The sequence below is a fragment of the Manis javanica genome, chromosome 14, assembly GCF_040802235.1.
Source record: "Manis javanica isolate MJ-LG chromosome 14, MJ_LKY, whole genome shotgun sequence".
Lineage (NCBI taxonomy): Eukaryota > Metazoa > Chordata > Mammalia > Pholidota > Manidae > Manis > Manis javanica.
The window spans coordinates 87,989,556-88,012,500 of NC_133169.1; the positions used below are offsets into that span (position 1 = coordinate 87,989,556).

A 22,945-nucleotide genomic window follows, 5' to 3' on the forward strand; every position below is an offset into this window, starting at 1 on the left:
AAGTTCTCTATTAGGAAAGAGCATTTAAATTGAGTCCTGAAAGATCTGTAGATACCAGCCAGACAAGAGAGGGAAGGGAAAGCAGCTCTCCCAGGAGGGGAACAGCCTGGCGCAGAAGAACTTGGCTGGTGCCCACACTGAAGCAGGGTGATGGAATATGGAGAGAAGGAAAAGGCACGAGAACTTGCATATTATGCAAAGGTTTTGATATTTTACTTCAGGAGAAGTGAGAAGCTATAGAGGGGTTTTGAGCTGGAGAACTGTATGATCCAATTAAAATTTTATGATCTTTCTGGTTGCTATAGAGAATGGGTCCAAGAGGGTTCTCTTGGCTTATGAAGAGTCTTAGGAAAAATGTGAGCCTTACTATGGATGGGAAAACTACTTCAATTTTTAAAAGCTGGTTTTCAAAAGCCATATTGTCAATTAAGTGATGTGAGAGGGGAAAAATGATTGATAAATCAGTATATCTCTTAGTAACCCACTACATCAGTGCTTCTCAAACTTCAGTGTGCATTTCAAATCACCCAGGTATTTTGTCAAATGCAAATTCTGGTTCAGTAGGTCCTGAGTGAGGCCTTTCTGCGTCTAACAAGCTCCCAAGTGATGCCTATGCCATTAGTTCTTGGCTCACACTTCAGGTAGCAAATGACTGGGCTATATTTTATTTCTACATTTTAAATATAGTCTGTAGAATATATTCTATCTTCTAATACCTGTCAACTTTCTTGGTGGTCTAGCTATTGTTAAACTTGAGTATTTAAAACTGCAGTTCTTAAGAAATGATTTAAAGTATTGAGAACATGGAGAAACAGGTCAAATATGAAAATGTGAAACCTGGCTCCCCACCTCAAGGATCAATTACACTGCAGAAAAGACTGTATGCAATCAAAGTCATGAGCATTCAGTATTTGCATGAGGCTCCAAAGTTTTACATCTGTCACGTAATGGGGTGTTTTGCATCATTAATGGAAGCTTTACGCTGTGCCAGGCATTTTACCTGCCTTATTCATTTAATCGGATAGGAGCCCAGGAATATTTAGAGGGTAGTTTCTTGTCCAAGAATGTACAACTCAGCTATGACTTGTTTCATACCTCTCTTTTTCATTATCCTAATCATTGCTATTTTGTTTGCTTAGTGACTATAATCCTAAATGCAGACTCTCAAGGCTTTTTATTCTGCGGGTAAAGGATTTGTATTTCTCTAAAGATTTTATGGAGCTTTGCTGCCATATATCAGTCATTTTACAAAGGTCCGTATGGTAAATAGGACTGGCTTTTTTTCTCTTTAGGGGGGATTGGGGAATGTTACCCTTTTTTAGCAATGCAGCTTCTCTTTGTGGCATAGGAACCTAAGTTCTTGGGAAAGGGATTGATCAAGTAAAGGGAAACATTTACGATTATGCTCTATGACTGGGAAAGACAGAGTAGGAAAACTTCATGTTGCGCCAAGATTCTTAAAGCTAAACACTCAGTTTTAACTGAAATCCGAATTGCATTTTAAAATTTCACAAAACAGATAGTAGCTCCTGTTGGTTTTCTCTACTGAGTAAGGAATAGGGAATTGTTCTACAGTGCATTTGGTAAGAGATAAATCTAGAATTATTAACAACTTCTCGGAAATGTTAAATCCCTCCTTAACAAGTGGAGTCCGGCAAGAGAGGTTTTACCAGTCCTCCAACAAACCAAGTGTCGGAGTTTTTCCAGACAACGTGTCGTTTTCGGTTTGGTTTCACCTCCCTTCTTGTGACTAAAGAGAGCGATTAAAATGTTTACTAGTCCTTGCTTAGGCTTGAACTTGCAGAACTGCCACCTTCATCCCCCTGCAGCTGGCTTTTTAGGCCAAGGTAAGTTTCCGATGTACGGATGCTTTCAAGGCGCTTCGGCCCTAAACTCTGGAAAGAAGCCAGAGAAAAGTGAAGTTCCTGGCGCGAGGGCTCGCGCTCCGAGAGCCGGGCGCTAACGCATTCTTCGTGCAGTTATTGGCTGGGACTCTGCGTGCCGCTGTCGGCCAATGAAGACGCTGGAGATCTGCCCCGGCCCGTCCCCTCCTGGCGCCCCGGAATGAGGCAGAGACTGAACAGCCAGCGAGCAAATCAACGGCATCCAGAAAGCCATGTCCGACTCCGCGCCCAGCGCCCCAGCGCTAACCCGCTGAAAGTTTCCCAGCGGAAAAGCCGGGAAGATCTGGCCCCGCTCAGAGGAGCTGCCCTTGAGTGAGATGGTCCCAGAGGCCCGGAGGAGCGGACTGGTAAAGACCGGGAGAGTGGTGGGAGTTTTGCTTCTGCTCAGTGCCTTGCACAAGGCTTCCGCCGTCATTCGCTATGAGATCCTGGAGGAAAGAGAGAAAGGTTTCACGGTGGGCAACGTGGTCACCGACCTTGGCTTGGATCTGGCCAGTCTGTCAGCCCGCAGGCTCCGGACGGTGTCCGGAGCTAGCCGAAGATTCTTCGAGGTGAACCGGAAGACCGGAGAGATGTTCGTGAACGACCGCCTGGACCGAGAGGAGCTTTGCGGGACCCTGCCCTCCTGCACCGTGGCTCTGGAGCTGGTAGTGGAGAGCCCGCTGGAGCTGTTCAGCGCCGAAGTGGTGATCCAGGACATCAACGACAACAATCCCGCTTTCCCTACCCGGGAAATGAAATTGGAGATTAGCGAGGCAGTGGCTCCGGGCACGCGCTTTCCGCTCGAGAGCGCGCACGATCCCGACGTGGGAAGCAACTCTTTACAAACCTACGAGCTGAGCCGAAACGAGTACTTTGCGCTTCGCGTGCAGACGCGGGAGGACAGCACCAAGTACGCGGAGCTGGTGCTGGAGCGCGCGCTGGACCGGGAACGAGAGCCCAGTCTCCAGCTGGTGCTCACGGCATTGGATGGAGGAACCCCGGTTCGCTCCGCCAGCCTTCCTGTTCGCATTACGGTGCTGGACGCGAATGACAACGCTCCTACCTTCAACCAGTCCTTGTATCGGGCGCGCGTTCTGGAGGATGCATCCCCCGGCACTCGCGTGGTGCAAGTCCGTGCAACCGATCTGGATGAAGGCCCCAACGGTGAAATAATTTACTCCTTCGGCAGCCACAACCGTGCCGGAGTGCGGGAACTATTCTCCTTAGACCTTGTAACCGGGGTGCTGACAATTAAGGGTCGACTGGACTTCGAAGACACGAAACTCCACGAGATTTACATACAGGCCAAAGATAAGGGCGCCAATCCCGAAGGAGCACATTGCAAAGTTTTGGTAGAGGTCGTGGACGTGAATGACAATGCCCCAGAGATCACAGTCACCTCCGTGTACAGCCCAGTCCCCGAGGATGCCCCTCTAGGAACTGTCATCGCTTTGCTCAGTGTGACTGATCTGGATGCTGGGGAAAATGGGCTGGTTACTTGCGCGGTTCCACCAGGTCTCCCCTTTAGCCTTACTTCTTCCCTCAAGAATTATTTTACTTTGAAAACCAGCGCATCCCTGGATCGGGAGACGGAGCCAGAATACAACCTCAGTATCACGGCTCGAGACGCGGGGGCCCCTTCCCTCTCGGCCCTTACGACAGTGTGGGTACAAGTGTCCGACATCAACGACAACCCTCCACAACCTTCCCAATCTTCCTATGACGTTTACGTTGAGGAAAATAACATCCCTGGGGTTCCAATACTAAATCTTAGTGTCTGGGACCCCGACGCCCCTCAGAATGCTCGCCTTTCCTTCTTTCTCTTGGAGCAAGGTGATGAGACTGGGCTAGTGGGCCGCTATTTCACGATAAATCGTGACAGTGGCGTCGTGTCGTCCTTAGTGCCCCTGGACTACGAGGACCGGCGGGAGTTCGAATTAACAGCTCATATCAGCGACGGGGGCAATCCAGTCCTGACCACCAACGTCAGCGTGAACATATTCGTCACTGATCGCAATGACAACGCCCCCCAGGTCCTATACCCGCGGCCTGGCAGGAGCTCAGTGGAGACGCTGCCCCGAGGTACCACTGCCGGCCACGTGGTCACGCGGGTGGTAGGCTGGGACCCGGACGCAGGGCACAACGCCTGGCTGTCCTACAGTCTCTTGGGAGCCCCCAACCAAAGCCTTTTTGCCGTTGGGCTTCGCACAGGTCAAGTCAGCACTGCTCGCCCAGTCCAGGACACAGATTCACCCAGGCAGACTATCACGGTCTTAATCAAAGACAATGGGGAGCCATCGCTGTCCACCACCGCCACCCTGACTGTGTCGGTAACCGAGGAACCTCCCGAAGCCCGGGCGGAGTTCCCTTCCGGTTCTGACCCTCCAGAGCAGACTAAAAATCTCACCTTTTATCTACTTCTCTCTCTAATCCTGGTCTCCGTGGGGTTCGCAATCACAGTACTGGGAGTGATCATATTCAAAGTTTACAAGTGGAAACAGTCTCGGGAGCTGTACCGAACCCCTGTGAGCTCCCTGTACCGAACACCAGGGCCCTCTCTGCACGCGGACGCCGTGCGGGGAGGACTGATGCCGCCGCACCTTTACCATCAGGTGTACCTCACTACTGACTCGCGCCGCAGCGACGCGCTGCTTAAGAAACCTGGTGCCGCCAGCCCGCTGGCCAGCCGCCAGAACACGCTGCGGAGCTGCGATCCGGTGTTCTATAGGCAGGTGTTGGGTGCAGAGAGCTCCCCTTCCGGACAGGTAAGGGTTAGCAAGTCACTCCAGAGCTATGTTAATGCTTTTTCGATTCCTGCACCATGCTCAGGAAGGTATGGAAGTATTTTTAAGTGATGAAGTTGTTTTCTTAGTGATGCGTCCACATTTTCACCTGACTTCCTAGATCAAACATCCTGCCTTTGTGAAAGGGATGGCCCAGCTACAGTGTGGTTGGTGGTTCGGAGTTAATTGACTCATTTGTGGACCCGATTCACATCCTCAGCACTCAGCTGCCATCACAACTAAACAGTCTTGCTAAGGGGCCATTAAACTATGACCCAGTGCCTCAGCACTCAGAGCTTAACTTGGTGTCATCTGTATTGGGAACAAGCCAGATAAGCTTCCGGCTACCTTTAACCAGTGGCAAATGCTAGGAATAGAAAAACTACCTCATTCATCCACCTTCCAAATGATTGCCACATCTGCATTAAAACTAATGGTTTGCTGATAATTTTCCTTTGGAGGTGCAGATCCTGTACCTCGTTCTCAGATGGTTTTCTATGAATTAAATAAAATTCTAGGTGTCCTTTCAATGTTATTCCAAGCACGCTATTGAAAATGGTGTGCACATTACTTAAAATATTTTTTATAGTAGTGATGCATGGGAATTATGGAAAAATTGGAAAATAGAGAAAAGCATGAAGAAAAACTAAAGGCAACAACCCCAAACCCGAAGATAACCATCATTAATTATAAAAGTAAAAGTGATTGCTTACTTTGAAGTAGTCAGAAAATCCAAATGAACATAAAGTACAAAATGAAAGTCCTTTTGTACCTCCAGTATTATTCCCTATACTTTCAGCATTATTTTGGGGGGTATATACATAATGTGAAAGGCAAATTCGTATCCTGAGAAAGGAAAAGCTTTGATTTATTTAGGATGGTGTGCAAGTGACTGTAAGGCCTTTGTCTTGGAGTGAAACTATATATACTTCCAATTGCGGGAAAACCACTGTTATTTTGTTACTGGTAAGTGTATATAGCTATCAACCTTTGGATTTAGCAGTTAGATATATGAGGCTCCACTGCTTACTAACTATGAGCCTTTGGCCAAGTTAATCTCCTCTCTAAACCTGCTTTTCATATACAAAAAAGGAGTAACAAGGACTTCATAAAATTAGTGCATGATTTAATGTATGCACAGTGCCTGGTGTATTGTGTTAAAAAATTCTATGCTATTACTGTTATTATTTTTATTAGTTCTTTATCCACCTCAAATCTTAAACATACCTTGAGAATAAGCAAATCTGGAGACAGCCAGAGATGACAAAGTAGGGGCATATAAACTGTCATTTTCCCTAGAACAATGTTATCAAACTTAGTTAGATACTAGAATTACCTAGGGACCTTTTAAACATTCTGAAGCCCAGGCCACATCCCAGACCAACTAAAGCACAATCTCTGGGTATGTGGAACACAGGGATCAGCATTTTTCAAATGCCCCCCCCCAAGTGATTCCAATGCACAGACAAGTTTAAAAGCCACTGCCCTCAAACCTGCCAGTCTATCAATTAACAAATTTATGAAGCAAAGTGATACTCTGGTGTTCACAGAACCACGAGCCAGTGTTATTGGGCCAGACTGAACTTAAATAATTCTGTGATATCATTTCCCAACCTTAAAATATTACATAAAATAGCTGTAGAATAGCATTATAGAGAAGACATAAGATGATATTTCAGTCATCTAAAGAGAAAGTCTTCCTAAAAACCACTAGCACCTGAGCAACTATTCTTTATAAGCATCTAGAGCTGGACAATGAGTATGGGTCTCTTTTGGGGGTGGAGAAAAAGTTCTATAATTAGATTGTGGTGATGGTTGCATGATTTTAGTATATGTGAATATACTAAACACTATTGAATGGCACACTTCCAATGGAAAGTGAATTGGCATGTGAATTATATCTCAATAAAGCTGTTTTAAAAATCTACAGGTGGGAGAATCACATACCTGACATTAAAAGAGTAAGTCAAAGATATATAGAATTAAGGCTTTATGGTGCTCCAGTTCAGTAATACAGACTGTATGCCTGTTTGTTTTGGTGTGGACTTGCAAATACAAAGGATTGGGACCTATTAGAGAATATTAAAAGATATCAGTAAATGGTCAGTTCATGGTTGTAGAAATGACAAACAGATAAAGAAAAAACATTTAAAATGTTATAGAAAGTGGCAATATTTCTTTCCAGACAGACCAGGGATTGGAGTGGTGGCATCCTAACATTGCATGTACTAGTTGCTTAGCTTTAGGCATGTCTCTCAACCTCTCTGCACTCCAGTTTCCTCATCTATATAATAAAGATAATACCTCCTTTTAAAATCATTGTGAGAGTGAAAAGTAATGCATATAAAATGTCTACTGAATATAAAGTACTCATATGAAGTGCAAATATTCAATAAATATTTGAACTAACCATAACATTAATAATTTACCACTTATTGAGCATCCTATATGCCAGGTACTGTAAAAGATGAACAGACACAGTCCCTGCCATTATGGTACACAGAATACCATAGGAGATAGACATGCAAAAAGAAAAAAGAAAGAAAAAAGATAATGGAGATCTGCATAGTAGAAGAAGCAATGAGAACAAAGGGAAAGAAACAACTAAGTCAGCCTGGGAAAATAAGGTAGATTTCATAGAGGTGCTGATGCTTGATTAGAGAACTAAAGGTTGAGTAGTTTGTTAAATAGTAAAGGGGAGGGGCCCTTGTAGGAAATTCCATTCAGAGGGATAATAATATTTCATTATTGCTGAACTTTGAAGCATGCTTATAAAACAGACAGTCTTTGCAAGAGATATAAAAGTGAAGCAAGTAAGCAGGAATTAGATCTTGAGTTACCTTTAGGCCAGGCCAAGGAGTTTTTATTTTATTCTTTATCCATGATTCATACTGCAGAATTTTGAACTGACATACAGATGATGTCATCAGGGCTTTTTTGTGTGTTTTAGAGAGATTATTCTGGCAGCCGTAAGTGAAATGGACCGGGGATATTGGGGCTGGAGACAGAACAACTAGAAGGCTGTTACAATATTTGAGAACCACCACAGAGGCAGTATAGGTGGAGGGAGATGACTAAAGTAAAATTGTCAGGACTTGTTGATTGACATGATATAGAGAGTCAGGGAGAGGAATGAGTCAAGGATGACCTTCCCACCCTTCCCGTGGTCCAGCTGAGGCAGCTGGGTGGATGAGGGTGTAATTCACTGACATAAACACCTGGTAAGTCAGGCTGATTTACACCTCCATCATTCCCATGAGAGGAGGTGTAGGGGTTTGGTTTGGTTTGGTTTGTAAAAGATCACAAAAAGCCAGATTCCTCTCAGAGCATTGGTTGCTGGCCTCACCACAGTCAAAAAGATATTCCTGACAGTCAAGGGTTTGGAAAAATTCTGGGGAGGATAAGAATCCCCCAACTTTCGCTGCTTGGGGTTTTGGCAGCCAGTGGTAACCTAGGTGTGGATTCAAATGAGTTAAGAAATCTCATGTCCAGACCAGGCTGCATTTTTCTCTTTGTGCTCCTGTGTATTTGCTACTCAGATTACAGTTTGCAGGTAATACAGTGTGAAATAAACTGTTTCTGTATTTGTGCAGGGTGGTAGCCAGGCTCCTGGGAGGGTCTGATCAGGGTGGGGGTGGAGGGAGAGCAAGTCTCCAGCTCCAAGAGGCCCCCTGGGGCTAAGTGAAAAGCTTGCCCTTTTGAAACGGTCTCTGTTGGTAATTAGCAACATATCAAGCATACCATGGTGTCAAAGAAAGGGGATTTGCAGGCACAGTGCTGTTGTTGGCAGCTGATCTCAACCATTCAAGGAAGCTGTTACATCTGTGAATATTAGCATTCTGCCCAGTAGTGAGATCTAGTCCTAGCGCCTCCCAGACAGACGGATTCTTTACTGGGAATATCCCCCTCTCCCGGCTTCCTCCACCCATTTCATCTCCTTCCATGCTGTCCTTGAAACCAATGAATGGTAATTTAGTATATCACTAGCATGTGTCTGAATAAGAGAGATGCGGTTTCCGCTGCGCCTCTTGTTACAACAAAAACATGTACTGCATAAATCTAATTGGCCACATTAATGTGTAAACCTTTACTGCAAAGAGATGGATATGTTCCTGAATAATCTTCAGAGGGCAGAGTTTTGAGTATATGGCAGTGCTTCTAGTTAGCCGTTGCTCTGATACAATCAGACAGAGGCAGCCTAAATCTACTCATTTAGAATATTGGTGGATGACAACACTGGCTTGAACAAAGTGACCCGTCTCAAATGGCTACTCCTCTTTGGGCTGCAGGTTGCTAGGGCTCTGCCTGTCGCTGTTTTCCCCGCCAAAAAAGGGCGGGAGCGGGGGAAAGTGGTGTGCTAGGGGGAAAAAACATGCATATATGTTGTCTGCCTCTCCACAGAGGTAATAACCCCTGGAAAGAAATGCCGTTGAGCGGGAGGAATGCGAAAGGATAGGTGTTTTGTTTTTTTTTTTTCCTCCAATGCTGCGACGCATTAACCCTGCTGCTGTTGGGATGTTCTCTGCTCAGCCTATTGGCTGAGCCCAGGAGCCACTGCCTGCCAATCGGGTGGTGGAAGGCAGACAAATCTACCCCGCCACCAGCAAAAACCGCGCGTAACCCTTGCGGCGCCGGCCCAGCCGCGCCAGATCTGGCGCGGGCAAAGGGAGATAGGTGTCTCCAGCTGCTGTGGCTGTTTGGGGCGGGTCGGCTTCATCCGCTTCTCGGGACCAGATAGGGAACTGGCGGGCAGCAGCAATGCTCGGTAAGGTGAGAAGCTGGGCAGAAATCTGCTGGGGGGCCACCCTTTTGTTCCTCTTTTGCCACCTGGATTATGTTTGTGGGCAGATCCGCTATCCGGTCCCAGAGGAGTCACAAGAAGGGACTTTTGTAGGGAATGTCGCCCAAGATTTCCTGCTGGATGCAGAAAGCCTGTCAGCTCGCAGGCTGCAGGTCGCTGGAGAGGTGAACCAAAGACACTTCCGTGTGGATTTGGACAGCGGAGCCCTGCTCATCAAGAATCCAATCGATCGAGAGGCACTGTGTGGGCTCAGTGCCAGCTGCATCGTGCCCCTGGAGTTCGTAACGGAAGGGCCTTTGGAAATGTACAGAGCGGAGGTCGAAATTGTGGATGTGAATGATCACGCCCCCCGGTTTCCTCGGCAGCAGCTGGACTTGGAAATTGGAGAGGCAGCTCCTCCAGGACAGCGTTTCCCCTTGGAAAAGGCTCAGGATGCAGATGTGGGAAGCAACTCCATCAACAGCTATAGACTAAGCTCCAGCGAACACTTCGCCCTGGACGTCAAGAAGCGCAGCGACGGCAGCCTGGTCCCGGAGCTGCTCCTGGAGAAGCCTTTGGATCGCGAGAAGCAATCAGACTACCGCCTGGTGCTGACTGCCGTGGATGGGGGAAACCCCCCGCGATCTGGCACCGCCGAGCTCCGGGTGTCAGTGCTGGACGTGAACGACAACGCCCCAGCTTTCCAGCAGTCCAGCTACAGGATAAGTGTGCTGGAGAGCGCCCCGGCCGGCATGCTGCTCATCCAGCTCAATGCCTCGGACCCGGACCTGGGTCCCAGCGGTAACGTCACCTTTTCTTTCAGCGGTCACACCCCTGACCGTGTGAGAGACCTCTTTAGCCTGCACCCCACTACTGGAAAGCTTACCCTTCAGGGGCCCCTAGACTTTGAGAGTGAGAATTACTATGAATTTGACGTTCGGGCTCGTGATGGGGGTTCTCCAGCCATGGAGCAACATTGCAGCCTTCGGGTGGATCTCCTGGATGTAAATGATAATGCCCCCCACATCACGGTGACCTCGGAGCTTGGGACCCTCCCAGAGAGTGCAGAACCTGGCACCGTGGTGGCGCTCATCAGTGTGCAGGACCCCGACTCAGGGTCAAATGGAGATGTGAGCCTCCGTATTCCTGACCACTTGCCATTTGCCCTCAAGTCTGCCTTCAGGAACCAGTTCTCCTTGGTGACTGCTGGACTCTTGGACCGAGAGGCCAAATCCAGCTATGACATCATGGTGACTGCTTCGGACGCTGGAAACCCTCCTCTGAGTACCCAGAGGGCTATTTTCCTCAATATTTCAGATGTGAACGATAACCCACCCTCTTTCTTCCAGAGGTCACATGAGGTGTTTGTTCCTGAGAACAATCGCCCAGGGGATCTGCTTTGCTCCCTTGCAGCCTCGGACCCGGACTCTGGCTTGAATGCACTTATCTCCTATGCTCTCCTAGAGCCCAGAAATCGAGACGTGTCAGCTTCCTCCTTCATCTCTCTGAACCCCCAGACAGGAGCTGTTCATGCTACTCGATCCTTTGACTATGAGCAAACACAGACACTGCAGTTTGAGGTGCAGGCCCGGGATCGGGGCAACCCACCCCTCAGTAGCACTGTGACAGTTCGTCTATTTGTGCTGGACCTCAATGACAATGCCCCGGCTGTGCTCCGCCCTAGGGCCCGGCCTGGTTCTTTATGTCCTCAAGCACTGCCTCCATCAGTTGGTGCTGGCCACCTAGTCACAAAGGTGACTGCTGTGGACTTGGATTCAGGTTACAATGCTTGGGTTTCCTATCAGCTCCTGGAGGCCCCGGATCCCAGCCTGTTTGCGGTCTCCCGCTATGCTGGGGAGGTGCGGACGGCTGTTCCCATCCCCGCTGACCTTCCACCACAGAAGCTGGTCATTGTGGTCAAGGATAGCGGTAGCCCCCCACTCTCTACCTCCGTTACTCTTCTAGTGTCCTTGGAGGAAGACACTCATCCAGTTGTCCCCGATCTTCGAGAATCTTCAGCTCCACGGGAAGGAGAATCCCGCCTGACCCTCTACTTGGCTGTATCGCTAGTGGCAATTTGCTTTGTCTCCTTTGGCTCATTCGTCGCACTACTCTCTAAATGTCTGCGTGGGGCTGCCTGTGGAGTGACCTGCTTTCCTGCTGGCACCTGCACCTGTCTCACCCGGTCTCGAAGGAGGGAGGGGCTTCCTCCTTCCAATGGGATCCTCAGAATCCAGCTAGGGTCAGATGATCCTATCAAGTTTGTTGATGTGGGCGGCCACTCTCATGGCTGTACACCCTTGGCTTCTGCACCTACTAGGAGTGATAGCTTCATGATGGTGAAGTCACCCAGTGCACCTATGGCAGGGGAACCTGTTCGCCCAAGCTGCCCACCCTCTGATCTTCTCTATGGGCTAGAGGTGAGACCTTTGCAGGCTCAGCCAATGCTTGAGGGTTATTCTGATCCAGGCATATGGCTGCACCATGTTCCAGAGAACACTGGCCTCTCTGTAAGAGCCCACAGTGATGTCGCCATTTTTGTGAGTGGTAACTATGTGGTAGATGCTGTGCTGTAGAAGCATTTTGTGAATTGACCAGGGAGTTGTCACAGATGAGTACTTGGGGGCAACTTATGCCCTTATCTGAGAGTAAGAAATGAAAGTAAGTGATCAAGAGCCAGGGTACTGTGGAAGCATGCTGCCAGAATGTGGGCGCATAGAAAGCTCTGGTGTACAGGGATAGGATGCATCCGGCGATCACCTAAATCCAGGTGGCATTCTCTACTCTTCCTGAATAGGGGGCCAGGGTCTGGAGTACCTTAACTCTAGGTTACTATTTCCCAATGAGTTGAATGGAACTAAAATCTTTGCCCCACGGCATCATGTACTCCCTAGCCCACTGTGAAGGCAACCCTCTGCTTGAAACATAGCAGAGAACCCAAAGAGGGGAGAGCCAGGGGAGTAGAGGCACCAAGGTGGAGGCAGAGATCTTTTAGTCCAGGCCTTAGGGACTCCCAGTTAAGTACCCCCTGGCATTTGAGCTGGGTGCAGTAGATTGGGGACAGGGTAACATTGCCTCTTTGGGAAATAAACCATTAGGTGAAATCACTTAATGCTAGAAAACTGGCTTACAGCCACCCTGGGAATTTTATAGTAGAGTTCTGAACTGGTGAAACCATACAGCCTGGAGGCCAAGGCTAGCGTCTGGGCACCAGCCTGCATGAGCTGCATCAGTCCCAGAAGTGCTGCCCCTACCACAAGCTGTGATGATCATTCCACAGTTCAAGATAAGGATCTCAGAAAAGCTGAATCCTATAGCCACTGTTGACATGAAGATTCCTCCAAGTATTGATGGAGAGTCAGAGCAAGACTCTAAAGGGTCCTAACAGATCTTTTCTCTCACCTTAGCAGCATTTGGCAAGATGGGAGACAGGGAAACATGGGCTTTGCCTCCCCCAGAAGGACAAAATTTTGTTAGTTCAAGCAAAGTAGTGGAAGCTTCTGAAGTCATGCAGGAAGTTGCTGGGGTAGAACACTGAGAAGTTTTGTTCCCTGTTGAGCACCGTCTGAGCCGTCAAACTTTGTTGCCAAGGGGGCTGAATCAACCTGCAGCACGCAATGAGTGGGGAGGTAGGAGGCTTCTGTGACACAGATTTACAGTGCCTGTTCCTAAGGTTTCCAGCACTGAGGAGACTTCATAATTGGTGGAGAGCAGACAGACTTTTTGGCCAATCAGACTCAGAGGCTAGGTGGGGGATCTGCTCTTCCTGCCCGCCTCTCCTCCCCCAGCTCCACTCAGATTCAATTCCCCTCCCCCTCTACCCACCCCCGCCTTTTGGTGACTAAGAACTGCTGCAGGCAGACAAACCTCCGAGCAGTGTTTAAGAGGCTGGAAGGAGGCATAAGAGATTTCAGCTGCTACATTCCAAGACCTGGCTCAGCCTTGGGGACAGGACAGCACAGTGTCAGTGTCCAGGAAGGGACTTCTGGGCCATGGGGCCTCAGATACCCTCACAGCTCGCTGGGAAATGGCAAGTGCTATGCATGTTGTCCTTGTGCTGCTGGGGCTGGGTGTCTGGGCAGCTTCGTTACTCAGTGGTGGAGGAGTCTGATCCAGGGACGCTGGTGGGTAATGTTGCTCAGGATCTAGGCTTGAAGGTGACAGATCTTTTGAGCCGCAGACTGCGGTTGGGCTCTGAGGAGAATGGGCACTATTTTTCCCTGAGCTTAATGAGTGGTGCTCTGGCAGTGAATCAAAAGATTGACCGAGAGAGCCTGTGTGGAACCAGCAGCAGCTGCCTGCTGCCAGTGCAGGTGGTGACTGAACACCCCCTGGAACTAATCCGTGTAGAGGTAGAGATCTTGGATCTCAATGACAACTCTCCTAGCTTTGCCACCCCTGAGCGAGAGATACGCATCTCGGAATCAGCTGCACTTGGGGCACGATTCCCACTGGATAGCGCCCAGGATCTGGACGTGGGCACCAATACTGTAAGCTTCTACACTCTGAGCCCTGGCAGCCACTTTTCTCTGAATGTGAAGACCCTAAAAGATGGGAAGCTGTTCCCAGAACTGGTGCTAGAGCAGCAGCTGGACCGTGAAGCCCAGGCAAGGCATCAGCTGGTACTGACTGCTGTGGATGGGGGTACCCCAGCTCACTCAGGGACCAGCCTTATCTCCATCACCGTGCTAGACATCAATGACAATGCTCCAGCCTTCCGGTCCTCAGTTCTACGTGTGGGGCTCCCAGAGAATGCACCCGTGGGTACACTACTGCTCCGCCTCAATGCCACTGATCCAGATGAGGGCACCAATGGCCAACTAGACTATTCTTTTGGAGACCATACATCTGAGGCAGTGCAGAATCTCTTTGGCCTAGACGCTAGCAGTGGAGCCATCCATGTGATAGGTCCCATTGACTTTGAGGAGTCAAATTTCTATGAAATTCATGCAAGAGCCCGGGACCAGGGACAGCCAGCCATGGAAGGCCACTGTGTGATTCAAGTGGATGTGCAGGACGTCAACGACAATGCCCCAGAAGTACTACTGGCCTCTTTGGTCAACCCTGTTCTGGAGAGTACACCAGTGGGCACAGTAGTGGGACTGTTTAATGTGCGGGACCGAGACTCAGGGAGAAATGGTGAAGTGAGCCTTGATATCTCTCCGGACCTGCCATTTCACATTAAGCCTTCTGAGAACCACTACTCACTGCTCACCAGCCAGCCCTTGGACCGGGAGGCCGCCTCCCACTATATCATTGAGCTTCTGGCCACCGATGCAGGCTTCTCTCCCCTGCATTCGCATCTCACCATCAGGCTCAACATTTCAGATGTGAATGACAATGCACCCTGCTTTACCCAGCACCTCTACACCGCTTACATCCCAGAAAACCGGCCTCCGGGCTCCCTTCTCTGCACTGTGGCTGCCTCGGATCCGGACACTGGGGATAATGCCCGCCTCACCTACTCTATTGTAGGGAATCAAATTCAGGGAGCCCCAGCCTCCTCCTTTGTGTATGTCAACCCTGAGGATGGGCGGGTCTTTGCCCAGCGCACCTTTGACTATGAATTGCTGCAGATGCTGCAGGTTGTGGTGGGGGTTCAAGACGCTGGCTCCCCCCCATTGCATTCCAATGCATCTCTGCATGTGTTTGTCCTGGATCGGAATGATAATGCCCCAGCGGTGCTGCACCCAAGACCAGGCGGGGAACTCTCAGTACCCCAGCGTCTGCCTCGCTCTGCTCCTCCTGGCTCCTTGGTCACCAAGGTGACAGCCGTGGATGCTGATGCAGGCCACAATGCATGGCTCTCCTATTCACTATTGCCACAGTCCACAGCCCCAGGGCTATTCCTGGTGTCTGCACACACCGGTGAGGTGCGCACAGCCCGGGCCTTACTGGAGGATGACTTGGACACCCAGCAGGTGGTGGTCCTGGTGAGGGACAATGGTGACCCTTCACTGTCCTCTACAGCCACAGTGCTGCTGGTTCTGGAAGATGAGGACCCAGAGGAAATGCCCCAATCCAGCGATTTCCTCACACACCCTCCTGAGCGTTCAGACCTTACCCTTTACCTCATTGTGGCTCTTGCGGCCATCAGTCTCTTATCCTTAGTCACCTTCACCTTTCTGTCAGCTAGATGCCTTGGGGGGCATGCAGACCAGGCTGGGGGCGGGGGCCAGTGCTGTAGTCGCCAGGACTCCCCCTCCCGGGACTACTATAAGCAGTCCACCCCCAACGTGCAGGTGAGCTCAGACGGCACCCTCAAGTACATGGAGGTGACGCTGCGGCCCGCAGACTCACAGAGCCACTGCTACAGGACGTGCTTTTCGCCAGCTTCGGACGGCAGTGACTTCACTTTCCTGAGGCCCCTCAGCGTCCAGCAGCCCTCAGCGCTGGCACTGGAGCCCGACGCCTTCCGGTCGCGCTCTAACACGCTGAGGGAGCCCAGCCAGGTGAGGGGCTCAGCGCCTCCCGGGGCAGCCCCTGCGGGCGGCGATGGAGAAGCAGCCTGTCCACATAAGGGACTTTGAACTTGCATCCACTCCTTTCGGGAGGGCTCGGGAGCTGGTGGCGCTCCACAAGATTGTCGGGGCCTTTGGACTGAGCGGAACCAGAGGTGTGGGGGCGGGGGAGGATGGGGGGGCGCTCCGAGCGCCCGGAGGTGGTGGTGATTGTAGGCGAGGGCAGCTAGGGCCGAACTCCCACCCCACACTCAGGACAGGCTGGGGCACGGCTGTCTTTCCGGCGATTTCCACGGGGACCACCGGGATGGAGACAGTCACAGGCCCACGCCTGCAGCCAGCCTCCTAGGCCCAAGGCGCCTGCACGCTCCGCCGGCCTTTAGGTGTCCTCCTGCCTTCCTCCCCACTCTCTCCATCCGTGACTTCGCTGCTATTCTCAACCCTCCTTACTGCCACGTCAAACAAACCCATTTGTAGGCAGGACGTAGGTGTGCACGTGGGTATCACGCGTGTCCTCCCCACAGAATACACCCGCAGGACACACAGCGCATGGGCTCGCCACGCCTCACCTGCACACACGCGCACCCCTCGCACTTGGGCTTCCACGCACAAGCTCGCCATCAGGTTCACACGCCAGGGCTGTTCGCTGGCCCCTCAGGGCTTCCCAACCCCCCCTCCCCCCCGCTGCCTGAGCGCCGTGGTGAGGGTCCCAGGTCGTGGCCGCCCAGGGCCCGCGAGGACTCAGGAGCCTCCCACCACCGTCCTGGCTGGACCCGGTCACCTTGCAGCGGGCCTGCGCCCAGCGGAGGTGCCTGGGTGCTCCAGGCGCGGGGCGGGCCGAGCTCTATGACCCGTGTCTCGACCCGAGGATGGCAGCTGCGCCTCCAGCCCAGAAGTCTCAGGCAGGAGGGCTGAGCTGCCTTGTGGCCCGAGGGGCGGTAGGCCCTGGCCTGGAGCGAGTGAGCAGGTGTCTATGGGACAGCCAGCCTGGGACATCAGTGGCAGCGCGGCCCCATGCTCTCCTGGGAAGTGGGGGCCTGGAGCATCTGCGCTCTGCACGTTCAGAGATTGGCTTTTGGGTCTGTTGCTATGGCAATGTGCCCGGTGATCTAGGGCCAGGGCTTTTGGGGCGACCAAAGTGTCTGAGATCTTGGCAAGTCCTTCTTGCTTCAGCTGATGGAAAGCCACAGCCTCTGCCAGTTGCGAGGGTTCCCTCATGTATGGAGAACCTATAATAGTGAAATGCCCAGGAGATTTTATTCAAGACATATCTATGCCCCACCCTGTCCGTACGGAATCAGAATTATAGTTTGAAGCAACAGCCCCACATAATTCTGGTAGCTGGGAGAGCCTGTCTAGACGCCCCCTCGGAACACCACAACATCTCCTTTGCTCTTCTCAACACTTTTTTTGGATAGATACTAGCATATCCGCCTTATAACCGAGTTGTTCCACAGAGGCCCAGTGACTTGCGAAGATTCATAAGATAAGTGATGGAGAAAGATCTCAGGTTTGTCTAACTACAGAATTTGTGCTTGCAATTACCTAGGATTTGTGAAACTGGAGGGCAGGAGGTGCAGTCTGCATATGCTGGGCTGGGGCGAAGGTGGGATTCTTTCTCTTTTAGCGCCTTACATGCAGAGAAAGTCTTCTGGGGCTCCTCGTCCCTGAGCAGCCCTAACTGAACAAACTTGGACCCGCCGTCCTTCTGTGGGTAGTGAGTTTTGCCTGGCAACTCTTCTCCAATCTGTTGTAGTTCCTGCATCTCCATGTGGATTCTGTGTCGAAGAGTACAGGGCCTGAAGTTTACACATCCTGGTGCCCTTCCCCACGGCAGCCCTGGACAGCGCTGGTGACTCCAGCTGGGCCTGGGATGTTAGGTTTCTGGGCTCTGCTTACATTACTGCCACCTGTGAGCCTTAGCGTGCATCCTTTGGCAGCCCTGGGTCTTCCTTCTCCCCAGCGTAAGCAGACATGGCCACACCTCCCTCTGTGCTCCTGGGAGTGTGAGAATCAATTAGCAGCACACACACCCCGGACCCAGTGAGGAGATGGCTCTAAGAATGCGCCGTGAGAGTGTGTGAGGGGGTGACACACTCTCTGCAAAGGCTGGGGGCGCCTAGGAGTGAGTGACTGGCCAGAGCCGCACACCTCCATCCAGGTGGGCGATGGCTACGGCTTGGCCCCTTGGGAGCCCTGGAGACTCGGTTGGCTCTGCCGGGAGGCTGTGGGAGCTTGGCCACTGCTGGCTTCCTCCCAGCAGCTTTCTGCACACCAGACAGAGCAGCCTTGTTCTCTCCTCCTCAGTCACAGCCATGGTCTGGCACAGGGTTCTGGGGGCGAGAGGTGTCCTGGGGGTTGGATGCCCTGCGAAGGCGCAGTCTGGCATGACTCCTAAATTAATAATGTGTTTAGCTGCGGGAAGGGATCCTTGGAGCCCGGGGCCTGGAGGGGGTGCCCCTGTGAATGTGTTGCAGCACAGCCTGGCATAAGAAGGGTTACCAGGGGCAGCAGCCATTTTGCTGCAGACGATGCTTTGTTCCCAGCTGAGGAGCCAAATAGGTTCTTTCTGGGTTGGTGGAATTCTCATCCAAAAGCCTCCTCTGCCAATTCTGCCATGTTCTCTGTATGCCTCTCCCCGGGTCTGCAGAAGACACTTTCGACCCTCGAATCGAGGCTTAGAAGTTCTGTGTCTGCAGGAAGGGGGGAAGGACTCATTTGTTTAGAACAGAAATCTGGGTTTGCTCACCGAGGTCAGATAAATGTTATTTTACCTCCATGTCTCCAGTGCCTCAGACCTCTGAGTCCTGAGGTACATTTTGTCTTTGGAGATGAGTCTACCCGATCCCCTCATCTTACCCCATTTTCTCCTGTGTCCACGCCCCTCGTCCCCTCCCGGCCCAGCCCCAGGGGCTGGGGTGACATTCTGACTTCCTGTGGGTACTCAGCCCCTTCTCCTCTGTTTTCTCCACAGCAAGCTCCGCCCAACACGGACTGGCGTTTCTCTCAGGCCCAGAGACCCGGCACCAGCGGGTAGGTGACTGCCTCTGCGGCCCACCCTCTTCTCTGCGGCATTTTCTCAGTGGTGACGTGGAGAAGATGGGGCGGGGGAGGGCTCGGCATTTGCTACAGATGATTCCTTCCCTCGGCTCCAGATTTCAGGGAGGTTTTGGTGTTCCGGGGGCTGGTACTCAGACCCCAGAAGGAAGAGGCACCTCCTCTGGCTATTTTGGAAGCTCACTTCACACACTCATCCCTCCCTTCTCATCGTGTGAACCTTTTTCTGGTCATAACATGGTCTCTGGGTGGAAAGGAAGCTTTTTATACCCTTCTACCGCCTCTGTCCTCCAGCTCCGGGGTGGGCTGGGCGCCCTGCTGACCAGGGGCTCAGGCAGAGCCAGACCTCCTCCAGTGCCTGCAGGAGCGCGCGGAGCAGGGCGGGAGATCCGGCAGCCGCGGGGCAGGCTGAGCTGGAGGTGGGGCTGAGGAGGGGGCTGCGGGGGCAGGTCTCCCCAGCCCGGCCCTACTCCAGGCTGCCCTCCGGCCCCCACTGGTCCCGCCCTCTGCCCGCAAGCCTTCCTCTCTGCCGCTCTCTTATCTCAGCGTCCTCCCCTTAGCCCCCATCTCCGTGTGCAGTCTCTGCCTCCCCCTTTCTCATCTCTGTCTCAGTCTGTATTGCTGCATCTCGGTGCCTACCACTTGGGTCTGGGTGCCTTGATCTGTGCCTTACACAGAGCCTGCCATGGCTAGGTGCTCAATAAATGTGGAATCAGTGAGTAAATGTGACTCTCAGTCTGTTTCTCCTTTTCTCTCTGTTTCTGCCCCCTGTCTCTGTCCTTGACCTCTTTTCTGTCTCTCCTTCTGTCAACATTTCCTAGTGCCCTCGTGTCTCCACTCTCTTTGTTTCTCAGTCCCTTGCTGTTTCTGCTTTCCCCTCTGTTCTCAGCCTGTCTCTTTCCTTGTCTCTGTCTCTCTTGTCTATCTCTCAGTGCCTGTAATCTGCCTCTTTCTGCCTTGCTGGGTCTCTTTGTTACTTTCTATCTTTTATCCTGTCTTTTATTCTGTGTCTCTGTCTCTGTCTTGCATTTCTCTGTACTTGAGGGCAAGCAGCACCCACACGCCGCAGCCCCGGGTTGTCCCTCCCCTGCCCCTGTCACTCAGAGCCTCTGATCACGGCTGTCCACCACACGCCCTCCCGTCCAGGCTGCCCCAGCTGCTCATTTCAGTAGGGCATGAATTCCTGCTGAAGAGGAACCCCCTGTGGCTTGTGAGGAGGGCAACTTCAGTGGAAAGACCTTCAGTTGGTTCAAGGGGAGTGTGGTGGCTCCAGAGCCTCCTGTTGGAAGTCAGGAGCTCAGAGGAGTCGAAGGAGCCCAGGAGACAGGGTGGGGCATAGCTTGGGCTTCCTTCGCCCGCCTCCTCACTGGTAAGGCACATGCTGCCCACATTTCCCCAGATGCTACAGATGCTGAGCCCTCTCTGCCCCTCAGAACCCAGGAAACCTTGGTGTATAGTGGAGACTCCAACTCCTGGACCTGTGCAGTCCTGCCACTGGTGTCAGGATCTCTAAGCCCTTCCTAGATGACTTGGACTGTTGCTGCCCCTCTCTTGACCCTAACTGGCTCCTTTCTCTCCACTGGCCTTGCCAGCCATCCCATAGGTCACCATTAGGCCATTCACACATTCATTCTTGTATTCATTCATTCAACAAATGTTTGAGCATCTACTATGAGCCAGGCCCTGTGCTAAATGCTGGACTCTAAGAATGAACAATCAGACATGATCCTTGAACTCACAGATTTCCAGGCTAGCAAGTGAGAACAAATCACACTGAAAAAAAAAAAAAAGAAAAGAAAAAAAGTCTAGTTACATATGATAGCAAGTTCTGAAAAGAAGATAATGTGAGTGTAATGGGGAAGAGAGAGAGTACCTTTGGAGGAAGTGACATTGGAGCTGAGGTACGGAGAAGGCTGGGCAGTTTGTGTCCCTTTACCCACCCGACCGCAGGCCCTGTCCTGGCTGTGAAGCAGAACCCACTGCTGGACTTGGGAACACCACCTGTTGCCTCTGATGCACCCTCTGGGCTGAGCGCTTTATTCGTGCCTCAATTCCCTTTCCATCAAATGAGAGATTTGGTCACCTGAAATACACGCAGAGCTCTTAGGGAGATGGAGAAGGCCCCGGGGGCGCTCTGTTCCTTAGCTATCCTGAGGATGAGTCAAACATTTTATCAGTTCCAAAGTGGCCCAGATGAAATAAGAATTAGGGGCCCCATCTAGCAACTACAGCTTTTCTCCCTCATTCATTCAATGAATAGTTAGTAAGCACCTACCACAGGCCAGGTAGCAGCTTAGGTAGGAGATACAGAATAGACATAATCCCTGCCCTTAAAGAGTTTACAGTGTGTTGAATGAGAGAAATATTAACCAGATAATCACAAAAAAGTGAATGTAGGATTCCAGCTGTCCTGAGTACTATGAAGAGCGGTACCTGGTAATAAGAGCATAAAATAGGGATTTAAGCGGGGAGTGGGAGGACGTCCAGGAAGCAGTGAGATTGTACTGAGATCTGAGGGATGGATGCGAGCCAACCAGCTGCAGAAAGAGGGAAGAGCATTCCAGGTGGAGGGAAGGGCATATGCAAAGGCCCTGTGCTGAGCCCTCTCAGTAGCAACAGAATGTCAGGGATTTTTTTTTCTTTGCTGCCATTCTGATAAGTAAATTGGAGTGAGAGGATGAAGAGGGGAGATTTCTCTTATTCAGTCGAACCCTGGTTCCAGCCCCCCACTGCCTCTCTGTCCTGCCCTGCCCCTACCATCTTGCCTACTGGCACACCAGGTTCCGAGCAGGGCTAGTGTTAAATTCCTCAGTAAACCTGGTTCAAGTTCTAGTCAACAATGGGTCACATTGCCTAGAAAAAGGCAAAAAGACTCATGTTCTGAAGTCCCTGCATGCCAGGTGCTCCTTCTTTCCACCACTGTCCCTTCTTAGGTCACCCTTTTGGCTTCTTGTCCCCACAGTTGTTGTTTCCAGCTCTGAACCCAGCAAGCCACCTCTCCTTTCTCAGGCAGCAGCCCCGGCCCCACCCTGCAGCTGTTTCCAGCCTCTGCACAGAGGACGGAGTCTCCATTTGACTTCCCCTTGTCCCCACTGTTCTTTGATGACTCCACACTACCCTGTGTCAACTCTGGACTCTCTCCCACTCCCCCTTCTCCAAGAGACACTACTTCCTGCTCTCCCTCAGTGTGGGCAGTCATTCAACAAACAAATAAACAACAACTTATTTTTTCCTGCTTATAAAATAATACCTGCTCATTATAGAAACATAAGAAATAAAAAAATTAAAAGAAAAAGTACTCTAATATCACAACCCAGGGAACCACCAGATATTTTTTAATATGGAAAATTTGAATCTATGCAAAAGTAAAGAGAATGATATAATGAACCACTAGCCAGCTTCAACTATCAACCTCCCTTGTCTCATTTGTCTACACCCCACACCCCTTTAATTATTTTGAAGCATATCTCAGCCATCATATAATTTCATCTGCATTTTCATTTTCCTTAACAGTTTTTTAAAACAGTAAGCACTAGTAATATTAATAAACTAATAATATATTAATAATAAATAATGTTAATAAACTAATATCATCACATATCTAGTGTATATTCACATTTCCCTAATGATATATCTCTCTGTTTCTGTTAATTTGTTTGATTCCTTATCCAAAGTAAGGTCTACATTTTGTATTTGAGAATATCACATCTCTTACACTCTTTTAATATTTTTGTATGTATATTTCTAAACTTAAATTGCTTACAGAATATCAAGAATTTTTATTCCCAGTCGAGTGATATATTTCTTACCAAATTTTTTAATAGTAATCGAAGTCATACCGTTCATCAGTATTGTAGCTTGTTTTTTCTCTCTGTAGTATATCATGAGAATTTCCCCATGTCAGTAAAAAATTCTACAGGTCATTTAAGTATTGCATAATAGCCCCTCATATGGACATATAATGTGTATTTTCAAATA

General features: G+C 50.5%; 1 protein-coding gene across 23 annotated transcripts in view; it reads left to right on the plus strand.

Annotated features, from left to right (window-relative positions):
• Window positions 1–22,945, plus strand: part of LOC108392751 (protocadherin gamma-C4) — a 153,965-nt gene that overhangs the window by 120,054 nt on the left and 10,966 nt on the right. For 18 of the 23 annotated variants that reach the window (XM_037016267.2, XM_037016269.2, XM_037016266.2 and 15 more), the window contains one exon: window positions 18,885–18,943. In XM_037016267.2, the coding sequence (XP_036872162.2) occupies window positions 18,885–18,943 (59 nt within the window). The other 5 variants (XM_037016261.2, XM_037016258.2, XM_037016257.2 and 2 more) reach the window with 5 other exon arrangements.